Raw genomic sequence first — 20,314 nt, forward strand, 5'->3', positions numbered from 1 at the left:
GTTCTCAGGAATCAAGGTGATACTCAATGTGTACTACAAGCAATAGTTACCAATACTATTCATACGTACCGATCTAACCCTGACCTATATTGTACTTTGTTCGAGACTGAATTTCACACCATGCTTTCATTTGATTTCAATGGAATGAGTGAAATCTAATGAACAGAATAGTAGAAATTTCTTCAAAATTGGACAAAAAATAGGGCATTTTAAAACTTGACACGTTTTTACCAAAAAGGTATAGATTTTCTTTTTTTTTTTGTCGCCACACACAAACACACAAACACTTACTCACACAAAAAATGGAAGAAATATGATGTCATCACTCAATAACTCTGGTTTGTACACAAATGAATAATCAAAATCATGTTGGGGTCAATGATTTTGCAACTGCTATCACTCTTCTCCTAACAGTCACCATTCGTAGATTATTCCAGGACCGCAATAATACAATGCAAGGGATACAAGAATTTCTTATCAATTCACATTGAAAAGGGAAATTCAGTGCAGAATTGGGTAAAGATCAATGATAGACTTACGAGGTGATAACATTACCTCTCCCACTTTGATAATGTTCTTGTGACTAATATATATCTAACTTGATTTGTGAAAGCATGGGGAACCATGAAATTCAACAACGTTCTTATTTAGGTCACATCTTGATGAAACCTTTCAGTTCATGTGATTTCACTCTATGTATCACAGCCAACTTGAATATGATGTGGAATTGCACTTGAATGTTAATGATGGGGGTTATATAAATTCAGCATTTCTCAAACGATCAGTCTGAGTCACTCCCGCTGGAAGAGAGCCTGGGTCCCGCGGGAACAACCGGTCCCTTCTTCAGCAAGGCTTTACCCTTCCTGGACCTGACTCCGTCCTTTTGCCCCTTCCCCTTCCCTCTTGGTCTCCCCCTCTGCCCAGCCTCTGGCAGCTTCTTCCACCTGCTACCGGTCACACCATCATCTTCCGTCTGCGGGACCTTGGTATGCTTCACGACCCGACGTTGCACCCCGCTATTCCTGAGCTCTCTCGTGAAGTGGTTGCTGTGCGGGTTCTCGAACTTGTCCGCGATGGCGATGAGGGCCTCGTCGGGAATGTCGTCGTCCACTTCGGAGCCTTCATCGTAATTCACTGGAGCTCTCTCTCTCCGTGTCCTGGTTGATACCACATTAGAATTTCCCTCAATGAGAAACTTTTCTTCCAGAGCCTTACCGCTCTGAAATGCTTTGTCTTTATCATCGGTTTCACTATCACTGTCAACGCTGTCTCCTTTTGACAAAATTCCTGAATCTTTGTCTTTACCCTTTTTAAATTTGCCTCCTTCACCCAATCTTTCTTTTCTCCTCTTTGAAGCAGCATCAACTTTGCTTCCCTTCAACAATCTCTTCTTAGTCTTTTTCTTGGTCTTTTTGATCTTCTGTGTCACCCTCTCCTCTTGGTCCTTTGTCTCTCTGTCAACTTGGCTGTCTGTCCGTCCCATCTGTCGAAGCACCTGCTGCATACGCTTGCTTGTGATCTTCTTACGGAGTCCACCATGGCCACCAATGAAGAAACTTGTAATCTTTGTTTGGGCCTGTTGGTAGTAATTTATTGGCAGAATGAAAAAAAGCAAAGAAAAAGAAATGAAACCACAACAAATACTAAGTGCCTGGTACAGAAGTAACTCTGCCAGAGTGAATATGATGACTTTCTTTCATAAATCAGTACAATCTAACTGATAGTCATAACTGCATCCACACCAAATACACTTAAAAAAGTGCCTGTAAGAAATCTAAGTAACCTAGGAGATCACATATTCTCATATCAGGTGACAAGAATTTGGGAAAATATGAAATCTATATCAAAATTTGTCTGCAATGATTAATAAAATATTTGAAAGTGAAATATATCATTACTAAAGTGTTTCAAGTACAATGTCAAACCTGAAACCAGGACTAAATGAATGATGCCAACCTCTATCTCTAGTTCACTCTTTGCATTTGTTAATGCTAAATACAAGCTTTTAAAGTTTTTTTTTTATTCTTGTAACATAATACTGTATGCAAAAAAGGAGTGATAGCTGAAAAAAAGAGAAAAGATTTCACAATCTGACAACTACCATATTGACACAATATCATTTAATCTTGTCATGTGATCAGGGATCTGGAACAACAGACCCACTGAATAACATGTGGAAATGAAGGTATCTGTATGCCTATAATACAGTGTATGTCTCTGTACAAACTTGTGTACATATGAAATATATGGCGGTGAATGACTGAAGGGTCAGTGGCAGGCAAGAAGGGTTAACCCTAAAAAGACTGGGGGGCCTAAAAGGCCCCCCCCCCCTCGACATTTCGCGCGATTACTCTGCAACATGCAATGCTCTCGCCGCGATGCTCTACGACTTTTTTTTTCGAGTTTCCCGCACATTTTGACACCAAATTTGTGGCGCCCGGGGGTACGGTTCTGAAGTTACATTACTTTTTGTACATGCATGTGAGGCCGAAAATGGCTCAAAAATGTAATTTTGTGTACAAAGTCAATGCAAATTGAGTTTTTTCACATGGTTCATATAAATATGCTTATCTTTACTCTCAATGGCTAAAATTAATTTGTTTTAGGAGTATTATGCTTCAAAAAGTGTCTGCCACAAATTTTGGAAAAAAAACCCAACGAAAACAAAAGGTCGAAAAACAAAGAAATACATAATTCATAAAACAATAAAATGAATAAGAAATTAATTTTGATACCAAATTTTTTTCAAGTACATTTGCTAAGAATGCAACAAAGAATAATTAGACCAAAAATGAGCACTTTTGGAGCTTTATTTACTGATTTAGGTCAAAGAGTCTGATTTCTCGCATAAATTAGCATAATTAATCAAAATAAAATTAAAAAAAGACTATTTTGGAATATTTACATACAAGATCTTGTAGATTACTTCGCACACTACCATTGTGCAAATTTCCGCGGCGATCGCGCGATCCACGGCCGAGATCCTCCCCAGTCTTTCGAGCTACCAAAATAGCCCAGTCTATTTAGGGTTAAGTGACATCGTACCTGCTTCTCGTTGAGTCTTTTCAGCACCGGTAGCAAGGTCTCATCAACCTTCGACTTCTGCCATCCCATCCGCTCTCGGGCAAATGTGTCAAAAGGTCAGGTCAAGGTTCAAATTGAACACACATACATTTGTCTCTCTCTCACGGCATAATACGATGTGCCTAAGTGATACCATGCACTGAGTCATACCAGCTGCATGAAGTGAGACAAAATGGTTTAGTATAAACTCAATAATCACTGAAAACAGAAACATAACAAATTTAATCCAGATTGCATAATCTGATCATCCTGTGGATACATCATATGGATCTCCTCAGGCTGAGGATTAAATCCTTTGCATGGCCCTCTACAAGTCTTCAACTTACTGGGCGTCATCATAGATTCCTGATTGCAACGACACACCTGTGTGTAAGTGAGAAATTAAGTATCAGGGCAATTGTTGCTGTTTTGGAAAAATGTTGCAAAAATTGAAAAGTTTACTGCTCTCCTGAAAACTCATGTTTTTGTTTTTGTTTGTTTGTTTGTAGTTTGTTGGGGTTTTTTTTAGTTACAAGGTCTTGTAAACCAAGGGATGATATTCATTGAACTTTATTATACACTGTACATCATTAGTTAAAAAAGGATATTCCCTGATGAGGTCGAGATCTGGTACACCCCACTCAAAGGGGTCCTCTGATTCATCCACCATTGGAGAGAGGTAGGCGTCGGCCACGCGGGGGTTGGGGAAATCCCCTGGCAGGGTCAGCTTGCGCAGCTTGCCCTTCACTGGAGTCTCAATGGTGGGCATTAGCTGGCCCTGGACATCATCCCACCACGACCTATCAGGAGGATGACAATGATGGAAATGAGAAAACATTCAGCATCTATGAAGTTGGCATTTGTCAAGTTGAATTCTGTGTAAGGGAAAAACATGAAATAGTGTTATTTTCAACTTTACATTTGTAGAGCATCTTCAATTAATCATTTTTCCTCAGGTAATTTACATGATAATTATTAATGAAGGTAGGTTAAAAAGAAAGCAGAACCTTGCTTTGTAGAATGCTCATAAAATTTTTAGAACAAGTCTCACAATAGAGTCTACACTTTGCATACTGTGCAGACGGCATATCTAGTAATGTTTACATTTTGCACGAATTTTGTGAGTCATCTGATACTTGCAAAATTAACAACTTGCAAAAATATTGCCTCCCAAAACTTAAATGCATAATATTTTGTCTCCTATGTGGGAAATCACTATCTTTTATTATTATCATTTTTAAAGTAATCAGAGCCCTTTCTCATTCCAGCAATGTGGTTGTTGGTTGTAAATTTAGCCATGTGCAAATATGTCTTACAGGTCCCAATTTGCAAAATATCATACTAGCAAAATATATGGCATATATACATTACATCAGCTGTATTCACATACAATGATCCATTTTTTGACTCACTTGAATGTCTGCAAGGAGTCCAATCCTTGACCTTTGAACTCACTGAGCACCTCCATGGCAGTCACATGACCTGCCCCAGGAATGCCAAGGGTGTAATCACTCCCCATCAGGTAAGCGAGGTTGATCAGCTTGTCACGGGACAGCACTACCATGTAGAGAAATATGATGCACAGCATAGGTCAAAATGTTCACCAAGTCATAGGTTAAATTGCTCACCAAGTCACACGCAGCACCACAGCATCAAAACACATACATAATGCACACACACACACACATACGCGTCTTTGGTGGAAACTGAGGACCTGTTTTATTCACAAGAATTTTACCACATAACTGAGGACCTGTGTATAAGTAGGAATCTTGTCAACCAAGGACTCATTCGTATATTACCATACAACCGAGTACTTATAACTGTAATGTTAATCAAGGACCTACAAACATGTCCCCCTACACTGCAAAAACAGACCGTCTGGAATGGTTTGCGAACCAAGGACGTCCTCGGTTCTTTGTGTGTCCTCGGTTTAAATGTAAAGTTTGTGTGTATGTCCTTGTTTTCCACCATGGGTAAGTGCACACACACACACAAGTTAAAACTACCACATCTGTGTCAACAATCTTTTTCTCCATGCATGTGTGCTCTACTTGCTCACCAAAGGGTGTACTTGCACTTTTGAACTTTTATGTGAGTCCGCACAGCTTGCTTTCGCTGCTCCTTGGCTGCTAGTATGCTAGCAAGGAGTGCTGTTCATCATGAGGGGCAAGCCTACACTACACTAATACCTCACTCTGTGCACTCACAGAACAATTATACAGGGTGTATGGCGAGTGAGCACTCTAGTAGCAAATCATACATAACCTCTTTGGGTGCGATTGAGCGCTCTCTAAAAGTGAACTGTACTGTACCGTACCCGTGCTCGAACACTCCTGAAGTGTACTGTACCGCACTGAACTGAGCCAAAAGTGGACCACTTCCAGACATGCTCCAAAAGGGTACCAAAAGCCTACCAAAAGTTTGTATGTGAGTTTGCTTTGGTTCACTTTAGAGCGCTCAAACACACCCTTTGTGTGCAGCTAAGTGGAGAACATGGACTCACATAGATGTCTCTCAATGTCACCGAGCTTGAAGAACTCTGGGTCTCGGCTCTTAGAGAAGAATTGCTTGTAGACCCGCCGGCCGCCAAACAGCCAGATGTCGCTGTCTTCGGTGATGGTCCCCTGCGTCTGATTGGTCAGATCCAGATAGGCACACTGGGCCTCGGCTTCCTGGGGGCTGACGATGTATGGAATGCCAAAACACTGGAGTAGTTCCTGGATATCAAACAAAAGGCAATTATTACACGTTAACTCTTTACTCATATCAAATATTTCCAAGAGGAGTGAAAATAGATATACATTTCTCCTACCATAAAAGAAGTGTTCACTGAAATAATTGTGGACTACCTACAAGCTTTTCAGTGAGAGATGCCTAGATGCACAAGGTTTGAAAGCTGATACAAGTATGTGTCATATGAATGTTTTCATAAACCTGCTAAGATAAATTGTAAACCAACTGAAAAAATAAAAAGAATTTGTATGGACCCTTAAGAGAATTCTATGTTCAAATGAATACACACCAAATTGTGGACACACATGAGGTTTTTAAAAGAGTGTAACTGCCTATCTTTACCTACTACACAACACAATGTTGTCTATTCATCCTCATTTCACTGTGAAAACAAGACATGTGCACCAAATATATCAATTGCGCACAAACACAAACACACACAAGTCCATATATGCACAGAGCTGAGTACAGTTATTACTGATATGTACTCATAAAGTAAGTGTGATCAAAATATGATTGGAACGTTAAAATGATATCTCTGATAACTAGAGAAGCACTCTGAGAGTGCAGACCTCCGCCAAGCAGCTCATTTCCACCACTGATTTTGTTCTCCAAATGAGATCAGTGATTTCCACACATACGTATGCTTGCTGAAAATCGCCGAATTTCCCAATATAGAAGCCTTATGTTATTCCAGCTGCATGGCGCGCTTCACCCAAGCAGAAATTGGAGCATGCACTGTAGTGCGCATATGCAAACATAAAAATGCGCAGCGTAAACTCCAAAGTTCATTGAACCTGCCTGCCAAAATACTGAAAATCTTTCATAAAATCCACAAAAATATTCGAATCACTACCAAAATTTAATCATCTGTTTCTTGTGTCATTCTCAGGATTTCCTATAAGTTTCATACAAATACGTTCTTACAACTTTTTGAGTTATTTTGAACACAGACAAACAAACTAACAAACAAATTAACGGTAATGAAAATATAACCTCCTCCCTTGGCGGAGGTAATAAGCACAAGAGGTATGACTGTACCTTGCTGTCAGCATACATGGCATCTGTCACAGAAGTGGCCTTCTTCTGCTGCTTCCTTCTCTCTTTCTCTAGGGCGAGTCTTTCGTTCTCCAGATCCTGATTCACTGCTTCAACACTGGCCTGGAAAGAGCATTAGAATACAGTACTTGTAGTTAAAGGGGAAGTCCGGACGATTATCAGCCGTTTCGTGTGTAAAGAACAATATTTCATGAACCTATTACCCTTTTCCCGACGAGAAAAGACCATCAGATACATTTACTATGATCTTTTTTTAAAATAAGGTAATTCTTCATGTTCGAATCCGTCGCGAGCTGCCCTTCGTACTATCTGTCCCAGGATGCATTGCGCGTGACGTATCGGGCGCAGTTTCCTCAGCTGAGAGCACCGCGAGCGAAGCCCAGCTACGCATCGATCTCCCATTGCACTGCTGACTGCGGGCGGTATCTGCATGTGTGCCTTGTCGGCGCTACTGCAGGAGACCGTACACCGATTTAGGAGTGCTGTTGCCAAACGCTGTATTCCTTTATTCAAATAATCTTCGTTATATATCTATATAAAATCTTCAAAGATTAATGTAAAATAGTTGCAATGCTATAACATTTTCGTTTAAATTGAAATATGTATGTATTATAATACTGCCGTACTTATTAGTGTCCACCCCATCACTTACAATGCATTAGCTGTTGTCGGGCTGTGCAGGCATACATTTACGTCTGCTGCTGCCAAGTGCTATCACAATCCGCGATCGTTTTTTCGACTTGTGAGTGTGAACAATCTGAAATCAGTCTGTCAATGTCAGAATTATTGCCTCTTTTGTTGTCCGAGACTGTTGAAAAGTGTGTCTGACGGTGATAAAATACGACAGTATACATGTAACTTGAACCGAGGAAGAAACGCCAGCGCCAGCTTGGTACCGCCGCCGCGCCGCGTCGGTAACTACGACCAGCAGCCCAATACACACAGCGTAATCGGGCTGCGTGTTGTAGCATTCAGGATCATGTAAAGGTAGTATCGTGGATAGATATCAATTTAAAATCGAAATATTTCTTCAATTTGAAGACTTACTAGTAAAGTTGAAGTATTGACAACACCCTAACACTTGACACATCGGCATTTTTTTAATGAAGCAATAGATCATGCCGCGTGCATCCGCTGTGTGGTCAGAGACTGTTGAGCGGCACGCTACTACCGCTTGCTTGGCCCGTATCACCGTTGCTCAAGCAGGGCTCCCCCGAGCCAGCTGACGCTCCAAGCAAAAAGCAATGTGAGGATGAAACGTCACGCTGTCACGTGATCTTTCTCGCCGGCGTACAGAAATCGAACGGTTACGATTCAAAATTAGTGATGCTAAAAAATCGATTGTGGCGAGTTGGGAGGGTCTTTTTCAATGAAACTTAGTCATTATGGTCCTTTATTTATGTAGATTTTGGTTCATTTTTTTCAAAATCGTCCGGACTTCTCCTTTAACTTGACTATGTCTTCTCATGGAATGAACCATGTGTAAATTGTATGCACAATGCTGCTAGACGTTTTTGCAGGGCACCATAAGCAGTACTCTTTGCAAAGAGAAAATCCATGTTATCGACTCTGCCTATAGCTGTAACCCGCCTACAATGGCCACTTTTTTCATTTCCCTTGGGGTGGCCGCTGTTGACAGGTTTGACTGTATTTGTGAAACGGATTTCACTTATAATCACGAAGATGAAAATGAGATGTGGTCATAATGCTACCTCCCAACAACTCTCCAACTGGTTGTAACATTTAAGATGTGCATACCACTTTATAGCCAATAATCTTGCAACTGCAACGCCTTCTTTTCTTTAAAAAAAAATAATCATAAATGGAAAGTCATCACAATCATCAGAACACCATAACAGACTGATATAGAGAATGTAATTCCTTCTGTTGTAATGTATGCCCCTAAAAATGAGAAAATTGTGTGAAGAATTGTACACAGGACAATGGAAGGTTTTGGTTTGATTCACATGAAGATTTGTGACGTATACCACTACTTCCTTTGGAAAAAAAAAAAGGGGGGGGGGACAGAGATTCTGATTTTAATGGAATTTTAAATTGATTTGAACATAAAGCGAAGCTTCCCTTTAAGTTCTCTTACCAAATCAGCTCCCAGCCACTCGTCTACGTCTGGCTCCTGGTCCGACTCCTGCAGCATCTCAGCCACAACTTCATCTCCCCTGTGGGAAAAGAAACCAGTCTCATATTACTCTCCTTCATCAGATGAGACATTGGATGTTGATAACTCCATCTCATTCACTTGAAGCACAAGCCATTACGTAACAAATTTTGTGAGGGGTCTTGGAAAAAAGAAATGTATCAGAAGAGCATAGAGTGATAATTCACGACATAAGCCTATCGCATTGTCTGATATGTTATCTTCCCATTTGTTGATACAAATTTGTCACTTGTTGCAGAAGTACTGATGAAAATCAAGAAAAAAAATGGCAGTCAGTGGAGTTATTCATCTTCTGATAGCTGAAGGAAAACAATAAAACTCAAGGAAATTACTGGGCAAAGGAATGAATGCTTTAAAGTTTTGCCATGAAACATAATTTATGGTGAGAAATTTGAAACTCTGATACTAAATGTCATCTATAGATTTGGCAAGATTAAATAAATGCCATACAGAAATTTTACATTTTATGTAGCAGCTTTGGTCAATAATTCAGATGAAACATAGAAGAAGCAAACAGACTGGATTAAAAACTATTTTTCAAGTTTTGTGCCAAACAAAATCTCAATTTAGTTTGCCTCAGAAAGTCATGTCTTATCAATTTGACCTTGACAGTTTACACTTACTGAACATAATGTTCCTCTTCATCATTGATTTCTGTGACAATTTGTTCAGTTTGCACTTCAGACCAAGTCTGGATTGGGAAGTCTGCCACTTCTGAAAAGTCATCTGAAGATGAAAGGAAAAAACAAACAAACAACAAATGGCATTAATTCAAGCAAAATAAATTGAGAACAAAGAGTAAAGCACAATCATCACTCTGTCCACATCACCACTACAGGACACATCAAAATTATGTGAACAACTTTTCTGCTCAAATTCCAGTGACACAAACTTGGACAAAAGGGTGATGGCTAGTTCAGCATGATTCTTTGATGGCAAGGCAGGGTTTTAAGTAATTTTTTTCGTGTGCTGTGGAGTAACATTCTAAAGGTGACTACAGTATTACAATCCTGCTAATACTTGAAACAATCTGTTACAATTTTCCTAAAGATTTTATGTATCAGATCAGCAAATATCTTACGAGAACTCTAGTACTTGTTTAACACTTTCATCATTATGATTCTGGATGTTTCAATGTGTTGACTTTGATTGAAACAAATTAATTATACTGATTACTGATACTATTTTATCGATACAGTGTAATGTACAGAGAGATAGGAAATCATAATACCCAAAGCTGAATAGCTGCTAATGTATCATTTGAAAGAAACAGATAAAAGATAGTATGATAGACTGGTAATAACTGACTAAAGTTCTGTATAAACATAGAAAAGTTGTGTGTGAGAAGCAAAAGGGAATTATCATTCTGCAGAGCTTACAAAAATTTAAACACTAGTCTGGTTGTGGATTTATAATTTCTAGGAGGACTCTCACCATTGTTGCCATCTTTGTCATCCTCACTAATCTTGCTCCCATTATCTCTCCTAAATCCATCCTCATCATCTTCCGCTCTCTGGAAGTCTTCCTTTGCGGCACAGGTGTCTTCCTCCTTGACCACCAGTTCCTCCACTATCTCCACCACCTCCTCCTCCTCTTCCTTCTCCTCCTCCTTTTCTTTAAATTTCGTTGGAGAGGAGATAACATTGCTCTGCAACATGACATGCTCACTGTCATCATCATCCTCACTTAAATTGATTACTTCCGGGGTCCTGCCTTTCTCCGGTACAGTCCTTTGGTTGGATTTGCTTTGAGATCTACATTCATTGCTTGCAAGGTCGACAGCAGTTGCATCACCTGTTTCCATAGCAACAGCCTCATTTTCTGCGTTACCAGCACAAGTTTCATTATCAGCATCATTAGTAAGGTAAACATCTATTGCACTACTGCCTTGATCTTGTTTGAAGTCTTTAGGTGAATCATTCCTGAGCATGATTATTTCATTTGAATTCCTTATTTCATGTTGGCGTTCCGTCAAACTGTCAGGCATGGCATCTCTGCTTCCTACTGACTGTTCCTTGCCAACATTGGGAGTCCGCTGAGGGGCTTTCACTGAGGATGCCTCTTGACTCTTTGCTGCAAGTCTAGTAGTGTCTGTATTGGAGGAGACCTTCTTGAGAAGTTCTTCAATCAATCTCCTCTTATCCTGGATTTCATCCTCCAACCTCTCACCTGGCTCCTCAATCTCCTCTTCCCTCCAGGAAGCATTCCCATCGGCAGACTCTGTTTTCATCTGTTTCCTTGGTGGAGATGACTCGTCTTTGTCTGCAACTTCCGCATCCCTTTCTCTGGTAGATGGAGAACTGTCTCTCTCCACGGCCGCAGAGCTCCTCTTCCTCATCGCCTTCTCCATCTGAATGTCCAGACTGGTAGAGAAGCCCGCCCTCTGTCTATAAGCGACGACAGATGCCTCCAGCGCCCCGTCATCCTCCTCCTCTTTCTCATCCTCTTTGCCCATCTTCATCAGGATGTAATGCTGGGCGTCTTCCGATGCCACTCTTCCAGCGTCAACCTAGCACACCAAAGGAGTGCCAGTGAAAAGAATGACATACCTTTGCTGATATGTGCTCAATGAATGGAGTGCATTCTGTCATCATTTGTTTTGTAAAATCGGGATTCTATTTAATGATGGCTTCAGTTAGCTTGTCAAGTATTCAACAACCGCATTCCTATGAAAGTTATGCATGTTAATATACTATCTCCACTTTATGGAATAATTTTCTTTATACTCATTCCATCTCCTGATGGTGTTTTTGAGTTATGTGGTGAGTATACATGCTAAATGTGGCTTCAATTACAATTTGAAGATTGTTTTGAAATTTGCTTTAAAACATAACAACAAATCCCATCTTTGGTTTGACTTGGTAATGGCTGCAAAGCCTTACAAAAAAAGGAAGAAAAGTTGAAAGTTTACTACAAAGTTGGAAATTTTCAAGCAAGTCATATTTTTTTCCCTCTTGGCCTTGTAAGATGAAGTTCACATGTTTCCAATTTCACAGAATCAAAACATAAAGTAGCATTTCATGCAGGACAGCGAAGGAAGACATTTTGCATGCTTTTATTTTCACGCTGCTTTCATGTCATGCGAAAATACATGAATATTTCCACTTTCACAGTATTTTATTTCCAGATCTCCATGAGAGTGATGCCAAAGTGCCCCAGCTCACCTGGCTCCTCTGGGCCTCTGCATCCAGCAGGGCCGCCATCGACGACGACATCCTACTCTTCATCTCCTTCCGGAGGTCCTCCAGCCGCACGCTCAGCTTGCTCTTCTTGATCAGTCTGTCCACCTGGTAGCGGGAGAAGTCACCGGATTGCTGCATGGTGGACAGTAGAGAGTGGAGAGGTGGTGGAAGACAAATAAAAGGATGAGAGGATTATGATCCCGCTTTCCGTTTGGAGTCAGGAGACCAGAGGAAGAATTTGAAATGTAACTGATATATTACTTTATCTCAAATATGATAACAACAAAAACAAGCAAACAAGAATAATAAGAGCCAAGGAGCTATGACACACCTCCAAGGAAAGAGTAATAATGCTAATATCTATTTCTTCTTATCACTACTATGATCAATTTCATTAATAATAATAATAATAATAATAATAATAATAAAAATAATCATCATCATCATCATCATCATCATCATCATTATTATCATAATTATCATCAATATTGACGTTATCATCGTCATTGTTATAATTGTTATTACTACTGCTGCTACTACACTGTACTTCTACAACTATTTCTATCCTTATAGTCATTACTGTTCGCCTCAGCTTTGGATATTAGACAAACTAGTTCCTTCTGGAAAAAAAGAATGTCATCTTGGAACATTATGAAGTAGAAGAAGAAACCCCCACATCACAGCAGGTTTCCCTCTGGTCCATAGACAAGTGTAAATATAAGGAAGAATGATGGCAAAATGCTGCTTGCTATATTTTTATACGGCTTTCGATAGCATAGCAATATTGTCCGTCTTACTGTATACTTCTGTTTTAACTTTACATAAGTGTGAGTTGATCAGAGCTCCACTTCATAAAGTATGTTTGGACAGCAACTCTTGCTGGAACAGCAACTTCGGTACCAACAGCCAATCAGGAAGCAAGATATTTGCCATTACAAGGACACCTGCCATTGCGACACGAGTTGCTATCAGAGCAACTTTTTAGGAGCCCAGCACATCCATGAGTATTTTTAAAAAGTGTGACTTGGTATAATGAGTCCAATTGGTCACTTCATCAAGTTGACATCAAATTAAAGAGAAGAAAGTGGAAGTGGTCAAGTCCACTGACCTGGGGCAGCTGGTGCATCCTTGACCAGGAGTTTCTCTTGGACGACTCTTGCATCTCGGTAATGAGTTCGTGCTGGACCTCGACGGGCAGGGACAGGAAGGACTCGGACTCCACGTCCACCAGCCGCAGGTCTTGGTACGATTCCGCCAGCTCCGCTTGATACTGGGCGACTGCCTGTGCAATACCGTCGTCATCACTTTCATCGTCACCCTCGATGCTGAAAGAAGATTCAGACAGGACAAGCGTGAAGATGTGACACAGAGGGTGACTTGAGTTTCTGACCCCTTAATACATTCTCAATTGCAACTTTCGAGTGATACCCTATGTGACTTCAAATTACTCTTTTATTTTTTTATTCTTTCTCATTTGTGTCAGTAGGGTGATGCATGACACTGTGTGTGCGTTTGTGTGTGTGTGTGTGTGTACAATACATTGCTACACAGTTTCCCATGATGGTCTCAGAGTGATGGGATGCTTTATACTATAATAAGTACAACTCTTAGTGAAACGCCTCTTCAGTATAAGCATCATAAAAGAAAGAATGCATACATCTCAAAGTTTTAAATGGGGGAATATTTTTTTTTTCTTGCATATATATGCAAGTGTTTAATTTGTACTAATAGTGAGTGATAGTAGAGAAAGACAGAATAATCCCAGGTAATAAGATTAGCTCCTGACTTTGGTGTATCGGTGTATATTGGCCTAAAAATGGCTGACTACTTGGACCATAATCTTACCCATTCGCTCCTTGGCTGGTAGAAGGCATTGATGGTAACTCAAACATGTCATCATCGTCCCGTCGCCTTGGCAACCTCAACTTTGGTTCCCGATTGGATGTTCCTTCCCTGGTAAGAGATAGAGGGGTATGATGATAGAAATAAATTTTCTGTTTAACTGTGTTGAAAGATGCAGGTACATTCACTGGACATTTGTCTCTTGTGTAGAGGCACAAGCAATCAGCTATGAATATTGGGTGGTAGAAGGCTTAATGGTGCACCACGTATACTTTCTAGGGTATGTGTGTGGCCCTGAAAAGGGCCTACCAAATCCGGACGTTTCGGCAAGCATGTTCTCGCCATTCTCAAGGGAATGAATCCCGATGTTTTGGCAAGCATGTTCTCGCCGTTCTCAAGGGAATGTTCTCATTCCCTTGAGAACAGCAAGAACATGCTTGCCGAAACACATACATACATACCCTAGAAAGAATACTTGGTGCACCATTAAGCCTTCTACCACCCAACATTCTACCGCCACGGAAGCCTTCAAAGATTTCAACTATGAATAACAATCAAAGCTGTAAGCAGGATCTTGGTTCTTCTCTTTTTTTTTTCTTTTTTTTTTGGGGGGGGGGGGGGGTGCAGGGGTTAGACCCCAGAGTTTTCCCATATCGCATTTCTTAAGGTACAATATTTGTCCCAGAAAAAGGCATATTCGGAAGATTTATAGGGTGTGACTGCTCTTGCAGCATACAGCCTCAGACTCAATACAATAACCCACCAACATGCAAATGTGCTAAAATGATACAGTCAAATTCTATACCATATTGACAAACATTCCAGATTACACTATCAGTTTAATTTCACTGATTTCAAACTACATTGTATGAAAGGAAAATGAAGGAAAGAGTTTATGAGTAGCTGTTCATATTTAGCTCCAATGTCATTTAAACTTTCAATTTTCACATGCTAGATCATTTATTAAGATTCCTTCAACGTTGTTACAACATCAACACAAATTAGCCAGTGCTGACAACACATCACTTGCTTGAACTGACAGGAAATGTTAAAACTCCTGCTGCTTACTGTATTCATCTGTTTATGCCTTTAGAAGTCATTATTCTAGCTAAGTTCAACACTAGCAATATACCATACTGTAAATGTGGAAATTTTCATGCATTTCACGCGAACAGATTTCAGCAAGGAAATAGAAATGTGCAAATCAAACATTCCTCTAATGACTGTCTCGATTCCGCAGAATTAAAATCATCCGAAATTCATCTTACCCAGCTGAGCGCGAAATATTACTCGTGCAAATATTAAAGTAATCTACAGTAGATAGTGATGTGTTGGCCTTACCCATTCTGTTCCATCACAGCTTTGACTGCATGGCTTTTGAGGAAATTCTTGATGATCTTCTCAGAAGTATTTTCAGACTGGGCTGCAGCAAGCTGCTTCCTTTGCCGTCTTGCAGCCTGAAAAGAAAAGATTATTCATCACTCCTGCTTGTACAGTCAAGATGTATCAGGTACTGAAATTTGGTTCTGGTGTGTTTAGTCTGTTGCATACATAGAACATAGACAAGGCAACACAATTCACAATGTGATGAAATGAAGTACAACAAAAATTCACATTAAACATTCAAAAGTGCTGGCAAGAAGCCAAGCAACTATTTTCCATATTCCGAAATGACTAAATCCATAAAAATGATAATGCTGTATCACATGGATATTTTTATCATTACTACAGTATTAAGAAAAAGTGATGCAGTATCCAACAAATTTGGACAAAATACCCCTTGTCATATAACTTAAGATATCTTCAATAATCATTCTGACACAGCCCTCAAGCTGTGTCTAAAGTGTTGCATAACTACCAGTATACCATACAAAGTAGATGTATATCTCTCATATATACAAAATATTATATTTGTTCATAATGGAACAGGCACCTACATGGAGAGGTGATATAGACATTATGCCTTCAACATATTTCTGTTCACACATCAAATAAAACATATGTACGGAATTGTCTCAATGATTCTTGGAATCTTACCAGTGTCTGCCTCTTAATCTGTGGAGGGGTTCCATCGAAGACAAAAACTGGTTTGATGCGATAGAAGAGCAACTTGCATATACGACTGAACAGGACCTGAAGGTGGGGGTTAGCAGGACTGTTACTGTAGCCAGCCAACACTGCTTGATTCAGCCAGATGCTGACATGTACGAGAGGTCATGTGTCAAGGAAACAATACAGGAGTCCTCAACCTAGAATGACCCTTGATTACAGCTAACATCACCATACTCACCTGGGATACCTCAATATTCATTTTATACAGAAATTGGCATAATCACATGAATAATACTATCTCAGCAACCGGGGTCATACCTTAAATGTATTATTCACGCAAATCTTCTGGAGATACTATCAAGTCACTTCTCGAATTCAAGAAAAAAACACAAAAAATTTTGCTGTACATACATAGGTAAGCATAAAGAGATTTACAAATTTTTGGAAATCCATGCCAGCATTAACTGCATTTTAATGTGTTATGCACTAAAAGAAATAGCAATTATGGCAGAATAGATGACACAACTTGCAAAACTTTCTTCAAAATTTCATTTGATATTTTACCAGCAAATTTGACCAATGTCTGCTTTCAGTCAACCACATTAACAGATCATTTCTAATTGTGATTTCACACTGTAACTGGCAGGTACCATCATACATTGTATTTTAACTCACACAATTTTATCTATCTATTTTTAATCTAAAAAAAAAGGATAAGCTTTATGCAAATCTTCTTTATTGCTTGTTTTGTATGACAATAAAAACTTAATCAAAACTAAGAACTATTCCTGAAAAACAACAACAATAAGCTTTCTTTTCTGTACAGTTCTGGTTGAGGTGAGGATTTAGCTTTCAACGTTTTGCGAGATATTGGGAAACCATTCTATGAGATGTCAAAGAGCATGCAATTCTAAGGGGAATCAACAGTTTATTTGATGAAAATCGGTTTTGAAATGGCTGCGATATCCAAAAACAGGGTGAAACAAAGAGATCCTAATAAGGCGTGGCCTGTCGCCTTTTATCATTATCACTTTTTTTTTATATCTCAGCCCTTTGAAAAACAATTTTCATCAAATAAATGTTGAACCCTTCTTAAAATTACATGCTCTTTCATATTTCATAAGATGTTTTTCATTATCTCACTTAGGAATGTTATTTAAACCTGAATCCTCACCTCAACCAGTAGACATACTGTACAGTCCCTTTTAGCTTCTGGCTGTAAGTCCATGATGAAAGTTAGAACAAAAAGGATATCGACTGCCAAGACTTTGCCCTCTAATGACTCCAAATTAATAGGCCTCCCCGTTGACTCGAGGAGCTTCCATAATCCTTGCACTCCCATGTTGAGACCTCAATCAGATTTTCTTCAGTTCAGCATCCCTTCTCGTCTCTGGCTCTCAAGTAATTAAAATGTCATCACCTTTCCTTTAAGGTGTGTTCCTAAAAATTGATGAAAGGGGTAAAGTCATAAAATACAAGGTAGGTTCTATACTCATCAGTTGTGTATGAACTTAGTCTGATTTGATTTAATTTGATTTTACCTTTTTTTTTTGGTCTCATATCCATTACTAAGAATCAATGACAGATCTTTACTAGTACCGTATAGTAAGTCTACTACTCATCGACCACGTTTTTTTAGATCGACCACCCTCGCGCAACGGCTTTCTCGCATATAAAATAACAAATACACGTGGGACGGGGCACAATACGCTGGAACATTCGAACATGATGATCATACAAATCAAGACTAGAAATGTCGCTATGGCGACTGGTATGCCTCAGCCATAATGCATGATTCTCCTAATAGGTCTAGTACATGTGGACAATGTGTGATTAAATTTTCACAAAATTGGCAAAACAAGTTTGTCACAAATGTGTTGAATGTTCACCTTCCTTGACCTAGGTTTAATTGGATGAATAGGAGAGCATGTATTTGGGATTTAAGGACTTTAACCTGACTTTGACCCATTCATACGTTTATGCATTGAGTAATTTTCAAGGTATCGAGAAAAAGTGCAATTTCTGTATCGAATAGTAAATTTTTACCGTTTTCATCTTGCCTTTGACCCTAAAATTCATAAGATAATCACTGTCAGGCAGAACATGCATAAATATGTAGTACGTTTCAAGATAAATTGAGCCACTTCCGAGATATGGAGGAAAAAATTAGTTCAGCACTTTCACTTGATCTTTGACCTTTTGACATTTGAGGCAAAAACAAGAGAAAAAAAAAACTTTCCAGAGAATCTCTATTAGGTTATACATGCATACACCAAGTGTAAAAATAAATAATCCTGCTGCCATTGCATAAACATGAGGGTAATAGTAAAATTTTGAAGTGTTGCCCTTGACCTTGGACCCCCATAAGCCCTTAATTCTCTAGATAATCACTGCCAGTCAGTACATGTATACTAGTACGTTCCATGAAGATACCTTGAACAATTTCCAAGGTACGGTGAAAAAAGGTGAAGTTTTAATATTTTTACTTGACCTTTTGACCTTTGACCTCATGACCCAAACTTTCACCAGAGAATCATAATTGGGTAATACATGTATACACTAAGTTTCAAGAAACTATCTTCAGGCATTGCATAGATATGGTGGAAAAAGTGAAATTTTATGTATTTGACCTTGACCTTTTGACCTTTGACCTTGAGTATGTGCACCCAAAAGTTGATAAGCACAACTTCACCTCATACACATACATGCCAAGTTTCATTAGGATACCTCAAAAGGTTTTGATAGTTACCGGCCCTGTCTACAAAATTCATTACGGACGGACGGAAGGATGGACGGACGGACGGACAACCCGAAAACATAATGCCTCCGGCACCACTTCGTGGCGGAGGCATAAAAAATTAGGGGGATACAGGTAATAACCTGAGGAAACAGATCCCGGGAAAAAGAATTGAAGAAAATCCTCATTAGTAATACTTTAATAGGTCCAACTATACTCAAGAAACTGCTCATAAATCTAAAGAATAAATGGGGAACTGCCTACAAGCCTTCATTTACCAAGTGTAAAAGTGGAAATTTTTGTGCATTTTGCTTGACCAGAAACAAGTATGAAAATAAAAACATAATTTTACTATACCCGGTACTAAAATTTTAGCACGTCATGATATGTTCCACCAAAATTATGGCTTTTTAAAATGCATTTCACCCAGCCAAGCTCAAACTTAAAATTAAAATTAGCCACGTTTACAGCATTGGGTTTGGATGACCTGTTCACAAGGAACATGTAGTAAACATTAGAAGTTAGAACCACTACTCACAGGGTTAGATATCTAACGTTAACAGCTAGTTATCTGTTTGATACTCTGTGTTAGTTTAACAGTTATACAGTAGGTTGTACAAGTTGTAGACCCTATCTACTGATGATCTATGTCTAGATCTAGCATGTCTAGCTAGAGTAGAGAAGATTGCTGATGTGCTAGTTAGTAGGCTACCTTAGAGTCTAAGTAAAACTAAAATACTACTGTGCAGTCTTTGTTTGGTCTATATAACTACTGCCAGCACAGTACAAGTAGGCATGGTAGAGAATGTCGGATTACACAATACGACGGCAACAACGTGCCAGCCAGCGGACAAAACAGTTCAGTGAGTTTGACCGATTGGGCGCTCACTTTTTGTTTACAAAACACTCAACAGTCCCACGCATAGACGGTTTCTACATTTTATATTGGTATATTCGCAAGCGCTTCCTTCCCATCCCAATCTTTATAACGCCATCAAATTTTAGACCTCCTTTTACCCTTCCTTGGACCTTGCTCCCTTGATGCTGATATCAAAAACAGATGATCTTACCGTGAGATCAGACATTCAAATTCTGAGATACAGATAGATTCTCCCTCACTTCGCACTCTCTAACACTGGCAGTGGCACTTGACTTGTCACCGAGCCGGTCGGTGTGTGTTTACCGCATGCCTTAGTACTAATTTGTACGTGTACAGTGTACGTTGTAGGTCTAAAAACTGTTGCGACATCACCCTAAGCCTATAGAAGGCCATCGCCGCCAAAACGCTGCCAAACCATACGCATACATGTCAGAACGTACGCATGCTTATTTCATAACGTACGCATGGTTCTTTCATAACATACGCATGGGACATTTGCTATTATTTTTCAATGAAATTCCTAACGTACGCATGCTTCTGTCATAACGCACGCGTGGTTTTGCCATTACATACGCATGACAGAACCA

At 39.5% G+C, this 20,314-nt stretch overlaps 1 protein-coding gene across 1 annotated transcript; it reads right to left on the bottom strand.

Moving 5' to 3' along the window:
• Nucleotides 1-781: 781 nt before the first annotated feature.
• On the bottom strand, nt 782-20,025 carry LOC139722096 (DNA excision repair protein ERCC-5-like). The gene is made up of 16 exons (XM_071633418.1): nt 19,918-20,025; nt 17,365-17,550; nt 16,096-16,262; nt 15,400-15,515; nt 14,062-14,169; nt 13,325-13,541; nt 12,199-12,348; nt 10,469-11,543; nt 9,658-9,760; nt 8,957-9,035; nt 6,841-6,960; nt 5,570-5,783; nt 4,476-4,620; nt 3,672-3,863; nt 3,046-3,130; nt 782-1,576 (listed from the first exon to the last, which is right to left on the bottom strand). Exons 2-16 carry the CDS (start codon nt 17,450-17,452, stop codon nt 782-784), a joined length of 3,654 nt encoding a protein of 1,217 aa, XP_071489519.1. The 5' UTR covers nt 17,453-17,550; nt 19,918-20,025.
• Nucleotides 20,026-20,314: the final 289 nt, after the last annotated feature.

The sequence above is a fragment of the Diadema antillarum genome, unplaced genomic scaffold (genome assembly GCF_040938485.1).
Source record: "Diadema antillarum isolate AM-2024a unplaced genomic scaffold, OU_Dant_1.0 scf00000157, whole genome shotgun sequence".
Lineage (NCBI taxonomy): Eukaryota > Metazoa > Echinodermata > Echinoidea > Diadematoida > Diadematidae > Diadema > Diadema antillarum.